The sequence below is a fragment of the Venturia canescens genome, chromosome 9 (genome assembly GCF_019457755.1).
Source record: "Venturia canescens isolate UGA chromosome 9, ASM1945775v1, whole genome shotgun sequence".
Classification (NCBI taxonomy): Eukaryota; Metazoa; Arthropoda; class Insecta; order Hymenoptera; family Ichneumonidae; genus Venturia; species Venturia canescens.
In genome coordinates this window covers 20,410,199-20,431,574 of record NC_057429.1, presented here as the reverse complement: position 1 = coordinate 20,431,574, position 21,376 = coordinate 20,410,199, and the positions used below count along the sequence as shown (strand labels likewise).

General features: G+C 39.7%; 5 protein-coding genes across 7 annotated transcripts; 2 read left to right on the top strand and 3 right to left on the bottom strand.

The window, feature by feature from the left end:
* Positions 1–210: 210 nt before the first annotated feature.
* On the top strand, positions 211–5,657 carry Ythdf (YTH domain-containing family protein). The gene is made up of 3 exons (XM_043429168.1): positions 211–1,214; positions 1,771–4,172; positions 4,318–5,657. The coding sequence occupies exons 1-3, from the start codon at positions 1,181–1,183 to the stop codon at positions 4,363–4,365; spliced, it is 2,484 nt and encodes an 827-aa protein (XP_043285103.1). The 5' UTR covers positions 211–1,180; the 3' UTR covers positions 4,366–5,657.
* A 75-nt stretch (positions 5,658–5,732) lies between these two features.
* LOC122416339 (EF-hand domain-containing protein 1-like) lies at positions 5,733–9,000 on the bottom strand. Its single transcript, XM_043429171.1, has 6 exons — positions 8,894–9,000; positions 8,542–8,684; positions 8,104–8,426; positions 7,547–8,013; positions 6,411–7,313; positions 5,733–6,336 (listed from the first exon to the last, which is right to left on the bottom strand). Exons 1-6 carry the CDS (start codon positions 8,939–8,941, stop codon positions 6,157–6,159), a joined length of 2,064 nt encoding a protein of 687 aa, XP_043285106.1. The 5' UTR covers positions 8,942–9,000; the 3' UTR covers positions 5,733–6,156.
* Positions 9,001–9,251: 251 nt separating this feature from the next.
* On the bottom strand, positions 9,252–13,875 carry NaPi-III (Na[+]-dependent inorganic phosphate cotransporter type III). 3 transcript variants are annotated; one of them, XM_043429173.1, is made up of 7 exons: positions 13,515–13,875; positions 12,682–13,126; positions 12,126–12,498; positions 11,558–11,764; positions 11,217–11,427; positions 9,943–10,640; positions 9,252–9,775 (listed from the first exon to the last, which is right to left on the bottom strand). In XM_043429173.1, the coding sequence occupies exons 3-7, from the start codon at positions 12,327–12,329 to the stop codon at positions 9,542–9,544; spliced, it is 1,554 nt and encodes a 517-aa protein (XP_043285108.1). In that variant the 5' UTR covers positions 12,330–12,498; positions 12,682–13,126; positions 13,515–13,875; the 3' UTR covers positions 9,252–9,541. The 3 variants fall into 3 exon arrangements, with proteins under 3 accessions (XP_043285108.1, XP_043285109.1, XP_043285110.1); XM_043429174.1 differs by having other exon boundaries at positions 12,851–13,126; XM_043429175.1 differs by lacking the exons at positions 12,126–12,498; positions 12,682–13,126 and having other exon boundaries at positions 13,515–13,873.
* Positions 13,876–14,781: 906 nt separating this feature from the next.
* Positions 14,782–15,831, bottom strand: LOC122416342 (cytochrome b-c1 complex subunit 7-like). The gene is made up of 4 exons (XM_043429176.1): positions 15,673–15,831; positions 15,489–15,539; positions 15,188–15,354; positions 14,782–15,099 (listed from the first exon to the last, which is right to left on the bottom strand). Exons 1-4 carry the CDS (start codon positions 15,704–15,706, stop codon positions 15,022–15,024), a joined length of 330 nt encoding a protein of 109 aa, XP_043285111.1. The 5' UTR covers positions 15,707–15,831; the 3' UTR covers positions 14,782–15,021.
* A 648-nt stretch (positions 15,832–16,479) lies between these two features.
* Positions 16,480–21,277, top strand: pAbp (poly(A) binding protein). The gene is made up of 4 exons (XM_043429172.1): positions 16,480–17,397; positions 18,621–18,931; positions 19,058–20,003; positions 20,332–21,277. Exons 1-4 carry the CDS (start codon positions 17,205–17,207, stop codon positions 20,766–20,768), a joined length of 1,887 nt encoding a protein of 628 aa, XP_043285107.1. The 5' UTR covers positions 16,480–17,204; the 3' UTR covers positions 20,769–21,277.
* Positions 21,278–21,376: the final 99 nt, after the last annotated feature.

The following is a 21,376-nucleotide window of genomic DNA, read 5'->3' as shown; positions in this document are numbered from 1 at the left end:
TTTTATAGTATTCGAAAAATTGAGAAAGCCTGAAGATACCGGTTGAAACAGTGGCAGCCATTTTCCGGTGTGGAAAGTTACGGAGCCAATGAACTTCGAGATTCCAGTGTGGTTAACGTAAAGACACGAAAAATGCCGGTATAGTGATAAACATTTAGTTCTGTAGTCGGTGGACATTGGCAAAACTGAGAATAAAATTCACATACACACAAATATACGGGAGCACGGGAGGTCAGTGGACGTCACGCAGTTGGGTGATAAATTGGTGCGAGATTTTTTTTATTTTTCCATTTCACCGATTTCGTGGTGAAACAAGAGACAAAATAGTGAAAATTGAAAAAAAAAAATCAACGAGGATTTGGTTCGAAGTTTTTTTTATGGTTACACGGAATACGCTCGAGTGTTTTCGCTAAATAGTCGAGGGCAAATAAAACGTTAAGAAGAACGTTGCAGAATTGCCGGGAGGCTCTCCTCGCGCGAGCCTCTGTGTGTGATCTCCCATATATATCTCCCTCGTCCTCCAATCTCTTTCTCTCTCACTCTTCCTCCCTCTTTCGTTCTTTCTCATCTTCTCTTCACACTCTTCTTGCCGTGTACTTATATCGCCTCCTTGTTTTCCTGAGAATAAATCCTCGAAACTTACGCTCACTCCCGCGAAGCTTCTCTCAAGAAAAAAAAACTTATACTTTTGATGAAGCTTCCATTGTTTTTTTTGTCCTTCTTTTTGAATTGTTGTTCCTATATTCTCGAATTCAATTCGCGAGATCCTCGTTCTTCGTAATCAATAAAACTCGTGATTATTTGTGCGCGTGTAATTGAGACTATTCTTGTGATTCGTGGGACAAGGTTATGTCAGCTGGATACTCGACTGTGCTGTGGTGTGTGTCTCTGTCAAATTAGTCCGATCGACGTGGACGACAAGCTTACACGTTCAGCAATAATCGACGATAACGCTTGCGACAACGGGCACTCGGACAAACCAATTTTATCTCCTTCCCCCCCTCATAGAACATCCCAAGTATAATCAATTTTTTTTTTTCACTTCGCGGCTCCGAAGTAGCGGTTTGCCGCATTGATAAAAAACAAAAAAAAAACGAAAAAAAGTACGCGCGATCTATCGCATTCGATAATTTAGCAAAACCGTAGAATATAAATCATCCCTACATTTCCATGCAACGGAATGCAGCGGATGAAAGGACAAGCCAATAATCAGGGTAAGAATTGTTTTGGGTTTTCAAATGTATGAAACTTGGAAAACTTGTGAAACGAGAAAGAAATTATTAAGCATATCTTATCTTCCCTAATACTCTATTTCCAAGATTAAATAATGAAGCTGATATCTAAGGGGTAACAATCAGTAGCGCTAAAATAGTAAATAAGTCATGCGATGTTGATTTCTATTTTCCATGATACATTGCAATTTTGAGCTTCGATTGCTGCATTTTTCAAAGCATAGTGGGTTTTCAATGATAACTTTTATTGTCATATGCATTCCGTGTGAAGCTAGCGGTAACGCTAACCAAGCATAAATAATTATACAGAGGCATGGTTTGTTTCAAAATGTCATAGGTGATGATTGTGGTAAATCAATTAAAATTCATGCCGAGTGCAAATATATCAACAAAGAGCCTTCTGAGAAACTTGAGTCGAGAGTGTAGATTTTTTTGACTATGTATTTTTCAAATAATGAGAGTGGCATCAAATATTCAAGATAGATATGAGGAAAGTGTGACGGTATATGAAATAACGAAAATGAAATGTTGGGAATAGCTAACAATGGTCCCAAGGAGCATCAGCAACAGCAGCAGCAACAGCAGCAGCATCAACAACAACAACAGCAGGCGGATCACATTGGGACGGGAGAAGACTCCGGTTATGATTCGTGGCGAGGAGGGAACAACGCGCAGCATCATTCTAGCTATCCGATTGGGACGGGTGACCCGTACAGTCCGTACTATGCAGGAACGTCATTTCCGTATCAAACGTTCGGAGCGGGTGACGGTACTTGGTCGAACGGGACAGACCCCGTAGCTTTTCTGTCAGGTTACAGTGGCCAAATAGGACACGACGGTTATAGTATGGACGGAATGTTTTCGGCGAGTACGAGCGGTGGTTTTGGCACAGCATTCGGTCAACCGACATTCAATTATTTCCCGGGTAACGGAGATTTCAGTGCTTGGAGTACACCGAGGAAGCCACGTTACGAGGACTATTATCCGCAGCCACGTGGCAACGAGAATTACGGTAATCCGACGAGCGCGGAAATAAAGGGAATAGAGCAAAATGTGCAGGGACTGACGATCGGCGGAGGTAGTGGTACAGCAGCTGGAAGCGCTGGTGGTGGTACGATAAGTGCAGGCGGGAATGGCAACGCGGATGACGTTGATATAACGCGTCATGATCCGAGTCGCGTTTCATCGGTTATGAAGATCGAGCCGAAAGAGCCTCGAAAAATAACGTGGGCGAGTGTAGCGAGTCAACCGGCAAAACCTGTACCGCCTATATCGTCGAGCCAGGTGATGAAGAAGAAAGCTGGTATGCCACCTCCTCCAATAGTACCGGGTAAGCATAACATGGACATCGGAACATGGGGTGAGGGTAAAACCAGTATCCCACCACCCAAAGCTCCACCACCTCCGCAAATTCAGCCTCCAGCTCCACCGCCACTTCCTGCTGTTCAGAGGCAAAGGCCACCACCACCACCCAGTTGGACGAGGCACCCGGCAACTTTGTCGCGTCCCTCGCAACCTCAGATTCAAACCCATCCTCACGCCCATCAACATTCTCAGCAGCAACCGTCGCAACAACAACCGCCTCAGTCGCAGCCGCAACCGCAGCCGCAACAACAGTCGCAAGAACAACAATCGCAACAGATTCATCAACAAGCTTCGCCACCCTCGGCACAACTGGCGCATCATCACAGTCATCTTGCTCCTCAACAAACCCAGCAGCAGCATCACCATCAACATCCTCCTCCACCTCCACTTCCACCACCGCACCACCACCATCATCATCATCACCATCACCATCACCATGAACAGCAGCAGCAGCAGCAGCAGCAACAACAACAGCAGCAGCAGCAGCAACACCATCACCACCATCATCAGCAACATCATCATCAGCAACAACAGCAATCTCATTCCCAACAAACCCATCAAGCGCAAATACAGCAACAACCGCAACAGGTCCCACCTTCGTCTGGACAAATGTCCCATCATTCTCCTCAACAGCAGCAGCAGCAACAGCAACCTCATCAACCACAACAACCGCAATCACCGGGTCAACAACAATTAGCTTCGAATCAAGCTATTTCTCATCCTGTGTTGGACGAGCTCAAAGTTAAAAATGATTATAATCCCACCGACTTTGATCAAACCGCACCAGGCGCTCGGTTCTTCGTTATTAAATCATATTCCGAAGATGATATACACAGATCAATTAAATATGAGATATGGTGCAGCACCGAACATGGTAATAAAAGATTGGATCAAGCTTATAGGGATGCCAGCAGGGATGGATCGCCCCTTTATCTTTTCTTCTCCGTAAATGGTTCTGGACATTTTTGCGGCATGGCACAGATGGTATCATCCGTTGATTATCATAGCAACAGCTCCGTATGGTCGCAGGATAAATGGAAAGGACAATTTCGCGTACGTTGGATTTACGTCAAAGATGTGCCCAATGGTCAATTGCGTCATATCAAACTTGAAAACAATGAAAATAAGCCTGTGACTAATTCACGCGACGCTCAGGAAGTGCCTCACGCAAAGGGAATTCATGTATTACGCATATTACACACTTATCGCCATTCGACGAGTATTTTTGATGATTTTGGACATTACGAGAAACGACAGGCCGAGGAAGATCAACGAAAAGGTCCACCGCCCCATATGTTGCAGCAGCAGCAACAGCAGCAGCAGCAGCAGCAACAACAACAACAACAACAACAACAACCGCAGCAACAACAGCCTCATCATCATCCACCGCAGCAGCAACAACAGCAACAACATTCGCCACCCCATCACCATCAACAACATCAACAACATCAACAAGGACCGTATCAACCGCACACGGACCGTCGTCGGAACAGGGGAGGACGTTATTCCGGCAATGACATGCGGGAAAATAATAATCCTCAGCAACAGCATCCTCATCCCCAACACCATCATAGGGTAAGTCATGTCTCACATCTATCGTTCGAATGAAACATTTTTTTTCCCAAATCATTTTGCCGTCCTTCTAATGGAATAAAATTTCCTCAGTTTTCTCAGCCTACATTGAATCTCGTATTGAAAACCTATCGTATGTTCCTTTCAGGAACCTGATGGACGCAACAGAGGACGTCCCAGTGCACCACGTCAGTAGCGGAAAATTGAACGTTGTCGATGCGATAAACCCGAGGAAAATGAAAAAACTGTTCATAATTGTAGGAAGAAAGAGGGGACAAGGTGTCGAAGAAGCGGAAAAAGGGAAAAGAAGGTGGATTGATTCCGTACCCTCGCGTTGGCTTACTTGGATATTTACAGATTTAAACAAATGGCTTCTAATTGCAATGGACATATTTGAATGAGGACGGAAGGTCGTTAAAGGAATTTCTGCTACGCGATACTTCCAACAACGTTAATCATGATTATTACGCCGAAATGATGTACGACACTCTATCATTGAGTATTATCGATTATCTCGTAACGACATAACATTAAATCAATAGAAGAAAAAAGAGATGACAGTGAGAGAGCGAGCAAGAGAAAAAAGGGACAAACGAAACGGAAATGCGATTTCGAAGAATTATCTCCGTATACGAAAGAACGTGATAAACGAGAAAACAAAGGACAGTAAAAGAAATGAGGCAGAGGTTGAGGATTTAAAAATAAAATGCGGCGTGTCCGGTGATTCCGAAGTTTAAATCAATTATTAAAACGAAAAAAATGATAATTGAAACGAAGAAACTCGACGAAAACGACGATAATCATATACTCGATCGCGTAAACTTCAAAGTTCGGTCATTATAGTAAGAATACAAAAAAAAAAGTGCTTGACAAGACTTTTGTTAAAAAGAGGAAACAAACAGAAAAAAGGGAATGATTATTATTAAAAAAAAATTGATGCAAAGGTCTCATACCTATTTAAAAGTGTGGTGTGAATATCGTCTTGATCGTATCGTCTGTTTTCGATAAAATAATGATAAACTTTGTAGAAATATCACATTGGCAATGTTAAATGAATGAAACGAATTGATCGTGTACCAACCTTCCATGGAGGGTCAAAACGTTTACGGATGGGGGATATTGAAGAAGAGAAAAACGCATGAAAAAAATGGTTCGACCGAGTATTCAGGAGAAAAACATGTTTGAATTTTTAGATTGTGTGTAATCGTGCTTGCCCTGTGGAACAAAAAAACTTTGGAAGAATAATGGTAAATGGATATTATTTGGAAGTCGAGAATGATTATATGAAATTGTGAAGATTGTTTTTCTTTTTTTCCTGTTGACGAACTTTCTTGCGTACAAGGTAGAATATCCTATTCTACACATACGACGTGGATCGGTGGAACGTGAGAACGACGAGGCTCATGTATGCGTGTTGAATATCTGAATATTAACGATTATTATACAGATTATCATGAAAGATTAAAAAAAGAAAATCTGAAGAATGAACATCTACGTTGCAAATGATTATAAAAGAACGTGAATATGTATATGCCAAGTTGTTGAAGGGGTTCATATTCATGCTGCGAAAGATCGATAAGCATTATTATTATCATCGGGGTTATTAACATAGCCAATAATTATTATATGCTTTCGTTATCGAGCTCATTGTGAGGTACTTGAAAAAAGATAGTTCGAAACCTCTGCAATTTTCCAGCATCTTCGATCTTTTTTATCTGGGAGCAGGGATCATGCAACAGGGTTGCGAGACAACATTTTTTGGAACCTTTTCTTCGTCACTTTTATCTCGCTTCTCTTGTTTGACTAACCGCGACTTGGAAAGGTCTCTGGGATTCTCGTACGCGAACGATGTATCAACCTGTAATTCATTCGATTGATTTGCCAAAATTCACAGACAAACATATTTGTTTCGTCGTTCGTATCAAGACTAATTCAATAACTCTACGAAGGTAAATTTTTCGGGAGAAAATATATGCTGCACGACGAGTCAAAGGATGAAAGAAAAGGGTAGGATGCGTGGATAGAAATAATATTTTACTTGGACGGTTGGTTCTTCGTTCTTATTATTACGAATCTTAAGACAACTCTTTCGTGGAGGACGTTTCGTGCATTCAGGCAATTCCGGGTGGCACGAAACTATAGGATGTCCGGAGGAATCCACGTCGACCTAATTATATAATCAAGTTATTAACGAGAAATCAAGGATACTAAAACTCAAGCAATATTGAAATTAGGCTCAACCTGATCAGCCCAGACTAATTTTTTCCGTTCGGGTGGCAACATTTCTAGTTCGGTCACAAAACAAGTTTCTGGGGCTGGACTCGGATCAGGCTCTGGGAGTAATTCTCTGCAGCGTTGCTGCTCGTCTCCTCTTTCATTGCGAGCAAGTTCAGCTTCGCAAATTCGAATTGGATCGTCCGTCCGTTGGCATTCGTTTCCATCCCCTATGACGGCACTATCTCGTCCCGTATCAGTGCCTCGTTCAATTTCTCTCAGAGCTTGTTGCGATATGTCATCGGCCAATAATCCTCGTGAAGTTGCATAATTACGTAAATTATCCCGATATTCTCGAGTAAATAAGTCAGGATTAGCCTCGGCGAAACGATAAACGTATAGATCGATTCCCGTCACGATGAAACGATGATTGTGGACGTTTATTTTAGCACCTATGAACAAATCTTCCGGCGTGTAATAGAGCGGATGGTCACTTCTTGTTTCTGGTTTTGGAACGAGACTCTTTGACAAAAAACATCCACTCCGACGACCCGAGTTTCGTTTCGGCCGCTCGCTTATCGTTATCTTTCCATCGCTCAAAAAATAATCTATTATAAAATCTCGGTCTTCATCCTCCGGATGTACCGCGTCCATTTTTGCAAGATATCGAAGCTTTTGTGGTGCATTACTGATCTGTCGAATTAGATCTTGTTTCGGTGGTTTTGGAACGACTGATTGACTGCTCGATGACGTATCTTCCGGACTTCCATATGCTGCTTGAGGCGCCTCTTCTCTTTTCTCCGAATCCACAGATTCGATTATTCCCGGTGGCTGCGGTGAGCACAGCATCTCTGCGTAATATTTTCTTGTGAAGGCATCACAGTCGCGAAGAAGGAAACGTCGACCGTATATAAATATCGTTTCCCCAATCTGCAATTTCAAATAATGTCAAATATTATACTATTTGGTACTATTGACCGATAGCGGTGAAGTGAGAATTTCGAAAATGCTCAAAGCATCGGCTTCAAATTCATTTCTTGAGAATTAAATTAAAAAATTTGTCTTTCATTTTCAAAATAGAAAAAAAATTGATGAAAAATCAAAAAGTTATTTTGATAACGAAGAAACTGTTGAGAATTTTGATCATTCGGAGATGTTAAAACCTTGAAATCCTTGGGAGTGTAATATTCCACGACTTCGTTATCTCCGATTTCCAAGTACACAGACGGGTGGTTGGATGGAATATTTTTCCAATTTTTTGGCACCCTCGTTCGTTTGAGTAACAGTGGGATTGGATCTTTGCCGACGTTCACTTTGTATACTTCTTTCACGGCGAGTGTATCATCCATCAAAAAGTACATTATTTGATATTTGTCGTCGTTCCAGGTTGCGTCGAAACGCAAGACCATACCGTCGAACTCGAGGAATCGTCTCCTCGAATCACCGATAAGACTTTGAGCTTGAGCCGCCGGTTTCGCTTTGTCGTAGTATTTTTCACGTTCTAACATGCGTTGCGTGTAAGGATCGACCGGAGCTTCTTCTTTATCGGCCACGTCGATTCCTTGGCTCCGAAGGAATTCTCGGGTGAATAAATCGCAGTCGACGGTGTGATAAACAATGCCATATATCACTGCAAAAAAAAAAAAAAAGGTTCCAGGATGAAAAACACATTTTCACCGGGTTCTGGAAAATAGTTGGAAAAGTATCAGTATAATTTTACCCATATCGATACCGATGTCAAGATCTTTCCAGTGATAAACTCGACCATCAGGATGTTTAGGAATTTTACCGCGTTTAACGAGTCTGCCTTGTCGGAAGCCTGAATTTTCGATGGTCGGTTCCATCACGCACATTGTATCGTCCTCGAGAAAATATATTATATTAACGTGTCGTACACGATAATGCTCGTCGGGCGAATTGAAAACACCTTGACGAAAGAAAGCCTTGAAATTCAAGCACTTTTGAGCAAAAAGTGCATACTTTGGAATGACTGGTCTATAAGGGCGCTCACGAATTCGCCCATACGTCAAAGATGGATCGTATCTGTGAGAAAAAAAAACATGGAAAAGCGAGGAAAGTTTTCTTATTATTGTAATGTCAAAATTCTCACGACTCTTCGTTCTTCTTTCCACAGTGTTAATCGAGTTGAAATACGTACTCGATAGGATCTGCGTCCAAGCCCGGTGCGAATGCGGTGCCAGCTGAAGCATTGGGTTTTCTCCCAGCCCCATAATCCGAATGACGAAGAATTCGGTATCCTTTCTCACATACGAATTGTTGTTTTAATTTGAAATCACTTATCTGTAATATAAAGCCATCGATGGAAACAGAGTGTTGATCTTTTTGACATCAAATTTAGCAATTTTCAATTGCAACGGAATACATTTTTTCATTAAACTAAACGCTTCAACTTCGCTTCAAACAAATCGATCATACTTTCATTACAGTATCATTCAACAAGCCCGTGGAATTGCAAAATTATCGAGAATATGATAATGCTTTCATCTTACTGTAGGATCTTTATACGAGTATCCAGGTAAAAGGGGCAATCCTTCCATTTTTGTCAGCAATGAAGCAAGAAAATACTCGACGAATCCAATGCATAACTACAACCTCGCCATTTTCATTGATTAAAACACATCAACTTAATATACTCGTACGACGACGATTGGTTGATTCGTTGTCAAGGAAAGAGAATTTCGTCGAACACGCATAGTCCGATATAAAGGAGGCCTCCACTACTGCCGCCGAAATGAAGGGAACACAACAACGGAGAAGGAAATGTGTGAAGCTAGCAATGGGCGAAAAACTAGCACTTGAAAAACAAAAAAAAAACTGAAAATCTACGTGGAAAATAATAAAGCAGGATTAGCGCCATCATTTCTATATTTGGTTATTTTTTCTTAAGCAGGGGAGAGCCAGCTCTCGCCACGAACCATTTATTTTCCATTTTAATGATAATTATAAATTACGTTATCGAGAATATGGCTGCGTTTTTTTCATCATTATTTATTCTTTATTTTTCTTTATCTCAGCCGCTATGCAATTTATCTCGTAACTGAATACTGTAAGTGTGGCTTGCCCAACTGGAATGTTCAACGCGAGTTACCAAACCCTTGGGCTCTCAATAGTTTTCTTCATTTCAATAGCGAGTGGGCTTAGTCTACGCCGATGAATTCTCTCATCATCGCCATACAACCGGCTGATAGCAGGCCGGCTATTGGAACCGTTATTAACCAGGCGAACGCAATGTTACGAAAAAGCGTCCAGGATACACCTTCCCCACCGCGCGATGCCCAACCGACGCAAACTACCGATCCGACTTTGCAGTGGGTCGTTGATACAGGTAAACCAGCTTTGCTCGCCAGTAAAACCGTTACAGCAGCTCCAACCTGGTAACAGAACGTTTTACATGGATGAATAAAGCATTTTTTTTTTTTATAGTTATACAACGAAATTGCGTGATTCTATTTACAAATGGAATATTCTCCAGCTCATCGAAATCGTTTGAATTAAACTTTCACGGAAATAATCGATACATTTGTGCGAAAGGAATTACTTCAATGGTAAATCCAGTGGTAGGTGTTATCCTCGCGAGGTCTTGTCCAAGTGTTTGAATGACTCTTCGTCCCCATACCCAGAGACCGATAGAAATGCCAAGGCCACCATAGAGTAGAATGAGAATCGGTGTATCGGCTTCCTGACGTGCCGAGCCCTCGGCATAAATGACCCAAAGTGCGATTAATGGACCAATCGCATTACTGACATCGTTGCCACCATGTGCAAAACTACCAAAAGCAGCAGTGAGAATTTGCAGGAATGAGAATAATCTCGAGATTTCGGGTCGTTCCTCGTCCTCTTTCGGTTCCTCCACATTTTGAGCCTCTGAATCTGCACCGACCGCGGTTAATAGTGGGCTTGCGCTACTGTTGCCTCGCAATTTTGGCTGTGTGCTCTCCTGCTCGACGCTTAAATGGGGCTTCAAAGCAACCGTTACCACTCCAACTGACTTTCCATTTTCATTTCCAGTCTCTGTCGTTCCTGCTGTCGTTATTACCGAAAGTGCCGTTGCCTCTTTGCTTCTATCGTTGTCTACGTAATTTCCTGCGTTCTCGTCCAGACCTTCCTTTTGCTCTATCAATATCCTCTTTCGTTGCCAAGGTACCACGTAAAAGTACACTATCACAGCTGCAATTGTACCGATCCCGAAAGCAGCTGTTCCACTTCCCCACCATGGAACTTGATCCAGCATCAATACTGCAATTTGACAATAAAAATATGTAGATCGAACTCTTTACTGAAAATATGTGGGTTTTATAATAATCGTACTTAACAAAAAATTCTATCTCCGGAGATTCCGGTAGATATCAAATAACGTGAGACGGAAAAAATATATAAGAGAAATCTAGGTCAGCAAGCAAGAAACAAAAACGAGTCGGTATTTAACATCGATTGAAAAAAAAAACGATAAATTTACATAGTACTCGGAATAAAAATTGGAAGTTGGGTAATCAAAGTAAGATCATCACTCCTGAGTTTTCCGACATACGAAAGGAACAAATTACTCATTCAATAAAAAAATGTTTGTATTCCTGAATTCATCCGTGTTTGCGTTTATGTTCGTGTTGATCAATTAATGAAAAAACATTTGTCAAATGATCAGCCTAGGAAATAGTCCATGAAACGAAGCGGGTAAAAATTATTAGTGTACTTTTTCAATGGTATAACCGTTCTTGAAATGGAATACTGTTAATGCAGAAATGATGATTAAAACGATACATCGGTCGATTTAATGAATTCTTTTTGAAATATATCAATAGAATGATAACATACACTTGGGTCCATCGTGAACGACCGACAATACATTGACCGCAATAGTGAGACCGTAAGCAATTGGCAATATGTGGAGACCTCTTTCAAATGGTTTTTTCGCATGGAGGATGGCTTTTCTGATAATCCAAAAAATTGACACGGATACAACACCACTGAGTATGGGACTAGCGAACCACGACGCCGCTATGTTGGCCAAGGCCATCCACCTGACCTGCATTTAGCGGGAAAAGAAAAAAATAAAAAAATAAAAAAAAATAAAAAAACATCTTCGATTAGAGTGTCTAGTAGAGTACAAAAAATTTCGTACGTTCGACGTTACTCTTTAATCGCGTGTTTCTTACCCCAGATGTGCCTCTGCAGACGAGGGAAAATCCTACGGTTGCACCGACTATCGAGTGTGTACCGGAAATCGGTAAGCGTAACGCGGTCGCAAGCAACAGCCATATTCCCGAACCAGCCAAACTCGAAAGAGCTCCCATCATCAATTCTTTCTCGTGTCCATCATAGAGACTCACATCTAAAATTCCTTTTCGCATCGTATCTGAAACCTAAGAAACCTCGTTTTTTATTCAACATCACATTTTTCCAACGAATTTATAATTGGTATACTTTTTGAATCATAACAATGATTGTAAAAGGATATCAGTCGATGAAGAGTTTTCTATTATCATGGATTTCTGAAAAATACCATACTATAACTATTGATATTTCAAATTTGTGAATCAAAGAAAACTAAACTACTAATTTAGATCAAACTATTGTAATATTGACAGAAGATTGATCGTTTTCAAAAGTTGTTACAGCGAGCAAGCCTTATGGAACAAAACAAGATAAAACGAAAGTGAGAGAATTCCAGTAGAAAATATATTATGAAGCTGTGACTACATAGAACTTAAAATTCTTCCTTACTTTGTTGCCGATGAGTACAGCACCAGCAATTTCGAAGAAAGTAGCCAAGACGCAAGCTTGAAAAATGGTGAGAACACCAGCTCCGACGCTGGTGCCGAACGAATTAGCAACGTCATTGGCTCCGATGCCAAAGGCTAATATGAAGGCGACGATGAATCCAATAACTAGGAGCCATACCAAATTCTCGTCGTACGGGACAGTCATTTTCTTTGCTGTTTCTCCCAACTCTTCTCTTTAATATTTCAATTATTCCTGAGAGAAGACTGTTCCACAGTTTTTGAAATAAATATCTCACATAAGGAGCTCCTTGGCGCGTCAATCTTTTTTAGTCCGTTAATTGATCCGTGTATACGAAGGCAATATTTTCTTGCCTCTTGATGCGTAATCGTCAGATACATAAAATAATTGAATTTTTTTTGTCACTTGTACTTACATATATACAATTAATATAGTTTAGCCACTCCTATACTTGTGTATTTTCATACATATATATATATATATATATGTATTAGATATATATATATGTATATATAAATATTGTGTGAGTGCCTTTTACCCTTGTTTCTTTTCTCTCCCTGTCTTTCTCTATCAGTCTCTCAAACCCAATGTGCAATTTTTTACACTTGATTGCTATTTATATATGTACATAGAGTATGTGTATATAGCTGAGTGTATACTCAAATGCATATATACTATTTCAGTTTAAATCATTATCTTCATATTACTTCATTAATATCGTTTCGTCAACAATATGTTTTTTGTACAGACGGCTGAGGTAGGCTTTTGTTTTTTCTGCATCAGACTCTTCCAGCTTCATAATTCCTTCCATGAGGGTGGAAACTCTCGCTAATGCGACTGTCTTTGCGTTATTGAGAAATCACACTAATTGATGATACTATATTTTTATTTTTACTCAATGACTTGTTCTTTGTTCTAACGTCACTGTCGTTAGATTTGCTCCTTATTTTTTGGAAGCATTCCATTTGTCTTGCTCTCCTCATCTGTAATATTGAGTATCACGCTGAATAGAATTTTTTCAGTTCAAATAGAACAAAAAAATTAACTAATTAGAATATTTTAATTGATAAACCCTGCAATGATCATTACAATACATACACTATTATTACAAGTATGAAAATTTCAAGATTTCAAAGCAAGGTGCATTCAAAATTGTGATGAATAAAATCTGAGAAATTCTTCAAATGATATTTTGGCTCGAATGACTTGGAGTTACGAAATAATTAAATTGAAGGTAAAAGAATGATTGAAAAAAATGTTGAATGCAACCACCATGCGATAGATATAAAAATCTATTGCTCCCCAAGTCTAATACATTTAACGTTGCTAATAGATATAATATTCAAGGGTTTAATGCGAATTAATTCTTACCGCTGAAAAACGCATTTTCTTGTTACGAATTCCACGATGACTTTCGTAGAAATCGTTGCACGTTTGTTTCCTCCCGTTTCCGTTACTCGTCGGAGCGATTTTTTTTTTTCAAGGAATTGCAATGCGAGCCCTACTCCCGAGATCGATAATTTATAAAAATGTGTATATTTAAAACTGAGTTGCGAACAATTGTAACTTTGTGTGATATAACTGTCGCAATCGCAATTTATGATAATTATGAAAATAAAAGGTGCAATAGAACGAAGAGATCTGGCAAGCACGAGACGGAAGTCGAAGAGAAAGGACGTTGGCAACTGTGGTAGGTACTCGCGTATGGCCCGTCCGCGTCCGCCGAATAGCCAAATCTCTGTTTGCCAGGGGCTCTGGGGACCGCAAATACGCTCGTGAAGGGATGAGAATATTGATCTACCCCTACTAATGTACCACATATATCTATATATATTGCAGTTTTTCCCCTTCACCGGTTGGAAGGTGAACCGTGTCAGGAGGATGTGCGTGTGGCTGCAAGCTGCGATTTTATCCCTTCATATATATCCTCTAGGCGGCGGTTCCTGAATCCTGCTTCGTTTCTTCTTGCATATCAGCATTTCGTATTTGCCGCACGATCCGAATAATTTCCGCCCATCAAAATAAATCCACACTTTTTACCGACTGATGCAAATTATTCTAAATATTGATTTCCTGTTGCACTCGTGTTCCAAATGTAAAATATCACGTATTTATGTGTGACTAAATTCTGCAAATTGATCATTTCTCGATATATATTTTTATGTACTGAGAATTTAAAGCTCAAAAAATATCAAATCAGTGTAATTTTTTAATCTAACTATTTATTTTGTCATGACAACATATGCTATCAATATTTGATAACCCTTGGAAATTGTTAATGTTTTTTTTTTGATAATGCGAAAAGAGACGCGTTGTACGTCCAAAGTAATATTTGTACTTAACATCAATTTTCAAAAACAATTATTGCTCGTGTCGCAAATCCACGATTAAACTGTCATGAAAATATATCAATATCAGCATTCAGTTCCCTATGACCATTCTTCTTTTGAAAAAAAATTGAACTGTACAAAAAGTGAAGACTGAGGATAAATCGTTAGGTCGCTGTGCAATTGTAGGGATAGAATGACACTTTGAGATATTGACGCTCGCATAGCAAAAATGAAATATTATAAAAAAATGAAATTTCAATGTACTACAGTCGAATGCAGGGCTGTATGCGCAAATTAAAAACACAATATTATTATTTCAAGTGGTTTTACATTGACATGATCATATAGTACAGAAGTTGTAGTCACAGATGGATAATTTGAGTATATTATAGCTATCAATATCCGAACTGACAATAAATCATGATCAATGACGTAATTTTCACATTAATTTTTTAGAAAGGTAAACACCGTGATTGACCAAAAAGTAAAGATCAATGTTGCATATTATTAACTATCTCTTTGCATTTACACTAGGGAAGGTGGCAGATTTATTCCTTGTTCCAGTCAGCCTTCTCCTTCATTTCTTTTTCTACTTCCTCTATGTACGGTGCCAAATATCTAACATCCTGGGTACAAAGAAAAAACCAAATAACGTGTGACGATAGAAGTAATCTCATACTACTGTTTTTTTTCTCAAGGTTTTTTCTGTCATACCTCTTCAAACTTTGTCCATTGCTCCTTTGGCAGAACGATTTTTTGACAATTCAACTGCATAGCTCTTATCATACGAAAGTTGCGCTCGTCCAGCACATCCTGGGGCAACCTTTCCAAAGCTTTCTTTACAACTTCATTTTCTGTCAAAAGATCGTCTCTCATGAGTCCTGGAAATGATAGAAACTATAACATTACTTGGTTTAAATATTATCGACTAAACATTACAAAAATGAATCGTATTTTAGGAAAAAAATGGATAAAGAATGAATCCAGGTAAAATTTTTCCATGATGGAATCTCACCGTATCTGTTGAAGCCAGACAAATTATAGCACCACTTTCTGAATCCGGTATCTGAAAAGGCATAACACAAAGTTATATAAGAAAAATCGTCACCTCAAATTAATGCCTTTCACAAAAGATTATATTAGAAGCAGCAACGAATTGAACTGTGAAAGCTCAACGTTTACAACTCTTGACAACTCACTGATCAGAAAATGTCTTGGTATAGGTGTAACCATTTCTGATAATGTGCTGACTTTTTAATACCAAATTTCCGATCTCGGTACGACGTCTGCTACTACGCGTGGAATACTGAAAAAAATGTGATATCACGAACATTTTCGTTTTCGTTTCGTCTTTATAGATCGCCTACTCTTGGTTTTATTCCTTCATTACATTGTTCAGCGGTTTACAATCTTGTCGACAGATGCCTCTACGGTTGAAGTCGAAAATTACCTAGCATTACGAAGCGGTTGCGGGGGGACCGTAATACTAGACCGGAAGTCGCGGGAGAAACAGTGTTTGGCTACAACAACGTCGTAAAAAAAGCTCGGGTTATGTGAAGCTTCGAGTACAGTACGCATTAACAATTTAATTAATTCGAAATCAATTCTAATGTTTTGCTGGATTGGAAAATTACTAAAAGTTATGGGAGTAAAACAATGAATAGTCGGTGAAAGTCGTGTCTGCAGATTTACGAATTTGGTCTTAGTAGACTAGCGCCATCGGAACTAACATCGTTTTTTGGGGGGAAAAGGCGTCTAGTTTAATAAGATGGCGGGGGAATGACTCGAATGATTGGACGCGCGTAACAATTGCCGCGCGCGCGTCGTTGATCGGAAGAATCGAAATGGGGAGGAGAAAGCAGCAGCAGTAGTAGCAGTGTGTTTTAGCAGCAGCAGTTGGATAGGGTTTTGTCGTGTCATATAGAAAAGTGGGGGTAAGAGCTGGGGACTACTTTTCGTGCACCCTTGGGTTGTAACGCGGTCGGGTATATAAGCGTAGTCCGAACTACTTTCAACGCCTCTTCCTCATTAAGAGTAGAGTTGTGTTCACGTGTGGTTGTGTCTCCTTTTTAAACAAAAAATAGGTCACACAACCCACCTCCATTCGTGAAATATAACTCTTCTATAAAAAAAAAATACAAAAAAAAATTTAAAAACTTAAAAAAACCACAAAAAAGACGAAAAAAACGTAAAACCAAAAAAATCGAAAAACCGTAGACGAAAAAACCGTAACTGCAGAACGACACCGCAAAGTTAATTACAATATAAAAAAAAAAGTTGTCAACATACACAAGAGAAGAACAACCAAGAAGAGAAAAGAGAAGAAACAGAGACCAACGTAAAGAAAAAGAAAAAAATCGAAAAAAAATACGTAAAAAAGTAAAAAATAACAACTTAAAAGTGAATAATAATTTTGCGTTCAACAAATCGTGAGGCGAATAAGAAACGTGCGCGACGTGGTACGAGATAAATTATATTGGTCGAGAAAGCAATAGCCATATTGAAGGGGAAAACGTAACGTTTTTTCCTTTCCCACGGGTCCGAAATCGAGTGAATTTTTTTTTACACGCCGAGAGCTCTCTTTCCTCATCGTTACCAACTTTCGCGCAATCACGAGGTGATTTTTTTCGTTATAAATCTTCCACGCGAGATCTACGTTAAGGGGGGAAAAACAAGAAAGTAATAGAAAAAAAGTGTTTGTGAACCTATTCGGTATCGTACAAGAGTAATCATGAATCCGGGAGCACCTAATTATCCAATGGCGTCTCTGTACGTGGGTGATTTACAAGGCGATATTACCGAAGCGATGCTCTTTGAGAAATTCTCATCGGCTGGCCCCGTATTGTCGATACGCGTATGTCGCGACGTCATTACACGACGCTCTCTCGGTTATGCCTACGTTAATTTTCAACAACCGGCGGATGGTGAGTGTTGAAATTTTTTTTGCACCTTTCTTGCTTATTCTAATATGATTCATTTTTTTATCACTATCATCTTTTCCGTTTTTTTCATTGTTTTAACGTATCTTGACCACACACATGTGGCCAACGATTTCGAGGCGTTTGCGCATTCTCGACACGTGCACAGGCGACCGTGCTTCCATATTGGAAGTTTCTTTTCTCCCTCTTCTGCTCTCTTTGCTTGTCCAACGTTCTCTTTCCTGCAACCATGGCGGTCATCGTCATCGACGCATGAAACTCGCGCCTATCGCCATTATTTTACCGGAAATCCAACAATTCGTCATGTCTCGTTTTTTGTTCTCAGAATTTATCTAGAAAAAAAAACGGCAGATTCGTCATTCCACCATTTTTGAATAAATAAATTTTTCCATGTATTTATGAGCAGAGCAGAAAATTCTTTCGATGGACGTACGATCGAGGAGGACAGTTATGTTTCCTACATTTATGCGCATATGTCTTGCATATACGAAGCATTAAATATTTTTCAACAGTCCATTCACAGCGTGCTCGTGAAAGTTTGTTTTTTTTTACCGAATATCGGCATAAAAATTTATACGAAACAAAGGAGGCCTTGTAGGAAAATTATCGATGAAGAATGATCAATTGCTACTTCTTTTTTTTTCAGAAATGTTGTGATATATATAATTCTGGCAGAAAATGATTGTTCGTTAAATTCGTCAGAGCATTCTGTACCTTTATCCTTAAAATTTCAAGTAAAATGCCTTACTTCCGGTACTAGGGTATTTTTTTGAGCATGAGTCAGTTACCTAACCTCACTTCGAAATTTCTTTCGAGCCTATTTTTATCATTGTCCTGTATGAGCTGACAGGGCATTTTTGTAGTTGGTCACAACTTGGATCTACAATGTTATCTGCCATGAATGTGTAAACTTGATGAATAGGAAATTCTGTATTCTCATTTATAAGATTCATCTGAAAAATTCTTTTTTAGAACATCATAATTGAAAATTTTTTTCTTTCCAAAGAGTTAAAAAACAATGAATAGCAATGAAATATTAATAATCAAACTGATTCACTATATTACCAAGAGTTGTATCTTTGAGATAACTTCCAAAGATTATGTGTTGAAGTAGTTATAAAAAAGTTAGATTAAGTAATGTAATTTGCTTTTTGCATGAATCGATTTCAATGATGGTTCTTGAATCTCAAAAATTAATGGAATTGCAGCCGAGCGAGCTTTGGATACCATGAACTTCGATATTCTGAGAGGCCGTCCTATTCGTATAATGTGGTCGCAACGCGATCCGTCGCTTAGACGATCAGGCGTGGGCAATGTATTCATCAAGAATTTGGACAAGAGTATAGACAATAAAGCAATGTACGACACGTTCTCTGCTTTTGGCAACATACTGAGCTGTAAAGTGGCTCAGGATGAGAACGGCTTGTCCAAAGGATACGGTTTTGTACACTTTGAAACGGAGGAAGCTGCTAACAAATCCATCGAAAAGGTCAACGGCATGTTGCTCAATGGAAAGAAAGTGAGTATACATTTTTCTAGTGTGATTTCAAAAAGTTGGCATGTTTGAAAAAAAAACCTAAGGAAAATTGTGTGATTGAAAAAGAAAAAGTCCATCCCGTTTATGTTTGTTTTTTGACGTTTTTAGGTATACGTTGGTAAATTCATTCCGCGCAAAGAGCGCGAAAAGGAATTGGGCGAGAAAGCAAAGCTCTTCACGAACGTATACGTGAAGAATTTCGGCGAGGACATGTCAGACGAGAAATTGAAAGAGATGTTCGAGAAGTACGGAACGATAACGAGTCATAAAGTAATGAGCAAGGATGATGGAAAATCACGAGGTTTTGGTTTCGTGGCGTTCGAGGACCCAGATGCAGCTGAACAAGCGGTAATGGAGTTGAACGGAAAAGAAATAGCCGAGGGTAAATGCATGTACGTTGGACGTGCACAGAAGAAAGCTGAGCGTCAGCAAGAATTGAAGAGAAAATTCGAGGAATTGAAGAATGAGAGAATGAATCGATACCAGGGCGTTAATCTGTACGTGAAAAATCTTGACGATACGATCGACGATGAACGTCTACGCAAAGTATTTATGGAATACGGTACTATTACATCGGCCAAAGTAATGCTCGAGGATGGACGAAGCAAGGGCTTTGGTTTCGTTTGCTTTTCCGCCGCGGAAGAAGCTACGAAAGCCGTTACCGATATGAATTGCCGTATCGTCGGTACAAAACCATTGTACGTTGCTCTTGCTCAACGCAAAGACGATCGAAAAGCTCATCTCGCCTCGCAATACATACAACGTATGTCGAATTTCCGTATGCAACAAATGGGACCGATGTATCAAGGCAGCGGTGCCAATAATTACTTCGTACCAACTCTACCGAGACCACAAAACTTTTACGGTCCCGCTCAAATGGCCCAAATGCGAGCTACACCGCGTTGGGGAGCGCAACCCAATCAAGTACGCCCTAACGCACAAACCGGTAACACCAGCTTCTCCGCCATGCAAGGACCCTTCAGAGCAGCTCCGAGAGCACCAGCCGCTCAAGCTGGTGGTATGCGGAACGCTATCTCCGCCAGGCCCATCACTGGTAATCTTTTCGACACTTTTCTCATAACTTATCAATTCTCAGTAATTCTGTATCTAATCACGTACTCGTGCAATTCCGATAACAGTTTTTCCAAATACTTTATAAGTCACAACATAAATGTACACTCGAATGTCATACAACTTGTGATTTGCTCAGCTAAAGTGAGCTCCGGGTAAGCTGATCAAAAAGTTATCTCACGCGATATTGGAGACTCTTTAAATTTTGCGTAAAAATCGTAAAATTGACTTGGACCATGCTGAATTTTACTGCTCGATCGATTTTATGATTGGCGTAGACGAAAAAATTGTAACAAATGAAAAAATTGTAGGTCAACAAGCAGTGGGAGGTGCAAACATGCAGAATCGGTCGATGCCTGGTTCGGCGGTTGGCGTATCGCCTCAAAATCGTACTGCAAACTACAAGTACAACATGAACGTGAGAAATCCACCACACGCAATGGCGATTCCAGCTCCTGCACCGGTGCAACAAGCGGTTCATATCCAAGGCCAAGAACCGCTGACAGCCTCGATGCTGGCAGCTGCCCAACCCCAAGAACAAAAACAAATGCTTGGAGAACGTCTTTTCCCATTGATTCAATGCATGTATCCACAATTGACCGGTAAAATAACCGGTATGCTGCTCGAAATTGATAATTCGGAATTGCTCCATATGCTCGAGCATAGCGAGTCTCTCAAGGCCAAGGTCGAAGAGGCGGTAGCTGTACTTCAGGCTCATCAGGCCAAGCAAGCTGTTAAGAAGGAGTAATCTTATTCGTAACATCGATTTTTTTCCCCCATCGCGAATCAGTTTTATTCTCTTTTTTCTTTTCCCAGCCATTGATTTTTCCCTCATTTTTTCAATCAATTATTCTTACTTACCCTCTTGTACTTTCATTCGCGTTTCAATTCTGACTCGATATCCATCCCCCTCCTCTTTATTAATCATCACTTGTTTAACGGAACAACTTTTTTCACCTCTTTTTTGCGTTCAATATTTCGTTCAATGATCCTCGGTTACCGATTGAATATGAAAAGAAGAAAAATACGAAAATCAACAAAAAAAATAGGAAAACAAGCCATCTGATTTGTTTATTTTTTTGTTCTGATTCCGCTATCAATCGACGCGGTTATTGTTAACTTGGCGAATTTGTAAAACAACTTACGCACGTTTGTTGTCTTTCTAACAACGATCGTGACATGGTTTTTTCTTCGAGTTTTAAGATGATGAATTTTTTTCCTTTCCAAAAGATGAAACAAAAAAATAATAAAAATACATTCTCGTCTCGTTATTTCAACCTTTTCCCACTTTTTTTTTTAAGATTAAGCTCTTGAAAAAAATACATGACGATACAGAAGAAATTTTTTGTTCAGCAT

What these genes read in the sequence shown, in the direction of transcription:
- NaPi-III (XM_043429173.1), bottom strand. Translation starts at nt 12,329, where the DNA reads ATGACTGTCCCGTACGACGAGAATTTGGTATGGCTCCTAGTTATTGGA. An exon ending in TCTGCAGAGGCACATCTGGG is followed by an intron (nt 11,428 to 11,557) that starts GTAAGAAACACG and finishes CGCTAAATGCAG; the next exon opens with GTCAGGTGGATGGCCTTGGC. An exon ending in CGTTCACGATGGACCCAAGT is followed by an intron (nt 10,641 to 11,216) that starts GTATGTTATCAT and finishes GTCAAATTGCAG; the next exon opens with TATTGATGCTGGATCAAGTT.
- LOC122416339 (XM_043429171.1), bottom strand. Translation starts at nt 8,941, where the DNA reads ATGGAAGGATTGCCCCTTTTACCTGGATACTCGTATAAAGATCCTACA. An exon ending in TTGGACGCAGATCCTATCGA is followed by an intron (nt 8,427 to 8,541) that starts GTACGTATTTCA and finishes TTTTTCTCACAG; the next exon opens with ATACGATCCATCTTTGACGT. An exon ending in ACACTCCCAAGGATTTCAAG is followed by an intron (nt 7,314 to 7,546) that starts GTTTTAACATCT and finishes TTGAAATTGCAG; the next exon opens with ATTGGGGAAACGATATTTAT.
- pAbp (XM_043429172.1), top strand. Translation starts at nt 17,205, where the DNA reads ATGAATCCGGGAGCACCTAATTATCCAATGGCGTCTCTGTACGTGGGT. An exon ending in TTTTCAACAACCGGCGGATG is followed by an intron (nt 17,398 to 18,620) that starts GTGAGTGTTGAA and finishes ATGGAATTGCAG; the next exon opens with CCGAGCGAGCTTTGGATACC. An exon ending in TGTTGCTCAATGGAAAGAAA is followed by an intron (nt 18,932 to 19,057) that starts GTGAGTATACAT and finishes TGACGTTTTTAG; the next exon opens with GTATACGTTGGTAAATTCAT.
- LOC122416342 (XM_043429176.1), bottom strand. Translation starts at nt 15,706, where the DNA reads ATGGTTACACCTATACCAAGACATTTTCTGATCA. An exon ending in GTCTGGCTTCAACAGATACG is followed by an intron (nt 15,355 to 15,488) that starts GTGAGATTCCAT and finishes TATCATTTCCAG; the next exon opens with GACTCATGAGAGACGATCTT. An exon ending in AATGGACAAAGTTTGAAGAG is followed by an intron (nt 15,100 to 15,187) that starts GTATGACAGAAA and finishes CTTTGTACCCAG; the next exon opens with GATGTTAGATATTTGGCACC.
- Ythdf (XM_043429168.1), top strand. Translation starts at nt 1,181, where the DNA reads ATGCAGCGGATGAAAGGACAAGCCAATAATCAGG. An exon ending in AGGACAAGCCAATAATCAGG is followed by an intron (nt 1,215 to 1,770) that starts GTAAGAATTGTT and finishes TGTTGGGAATAG; the next exon opens with CTAACAATGGTCCCAAGGAG. An exon ending in ATCCCCAACACCATCATAGG is followed by an intron (nt 4,173 to 4,317) that starts GTAAGTCATGTC and finishes TGTTCCTTTCAG; the next exon opens with GAACCTGATGGACGCAACAG.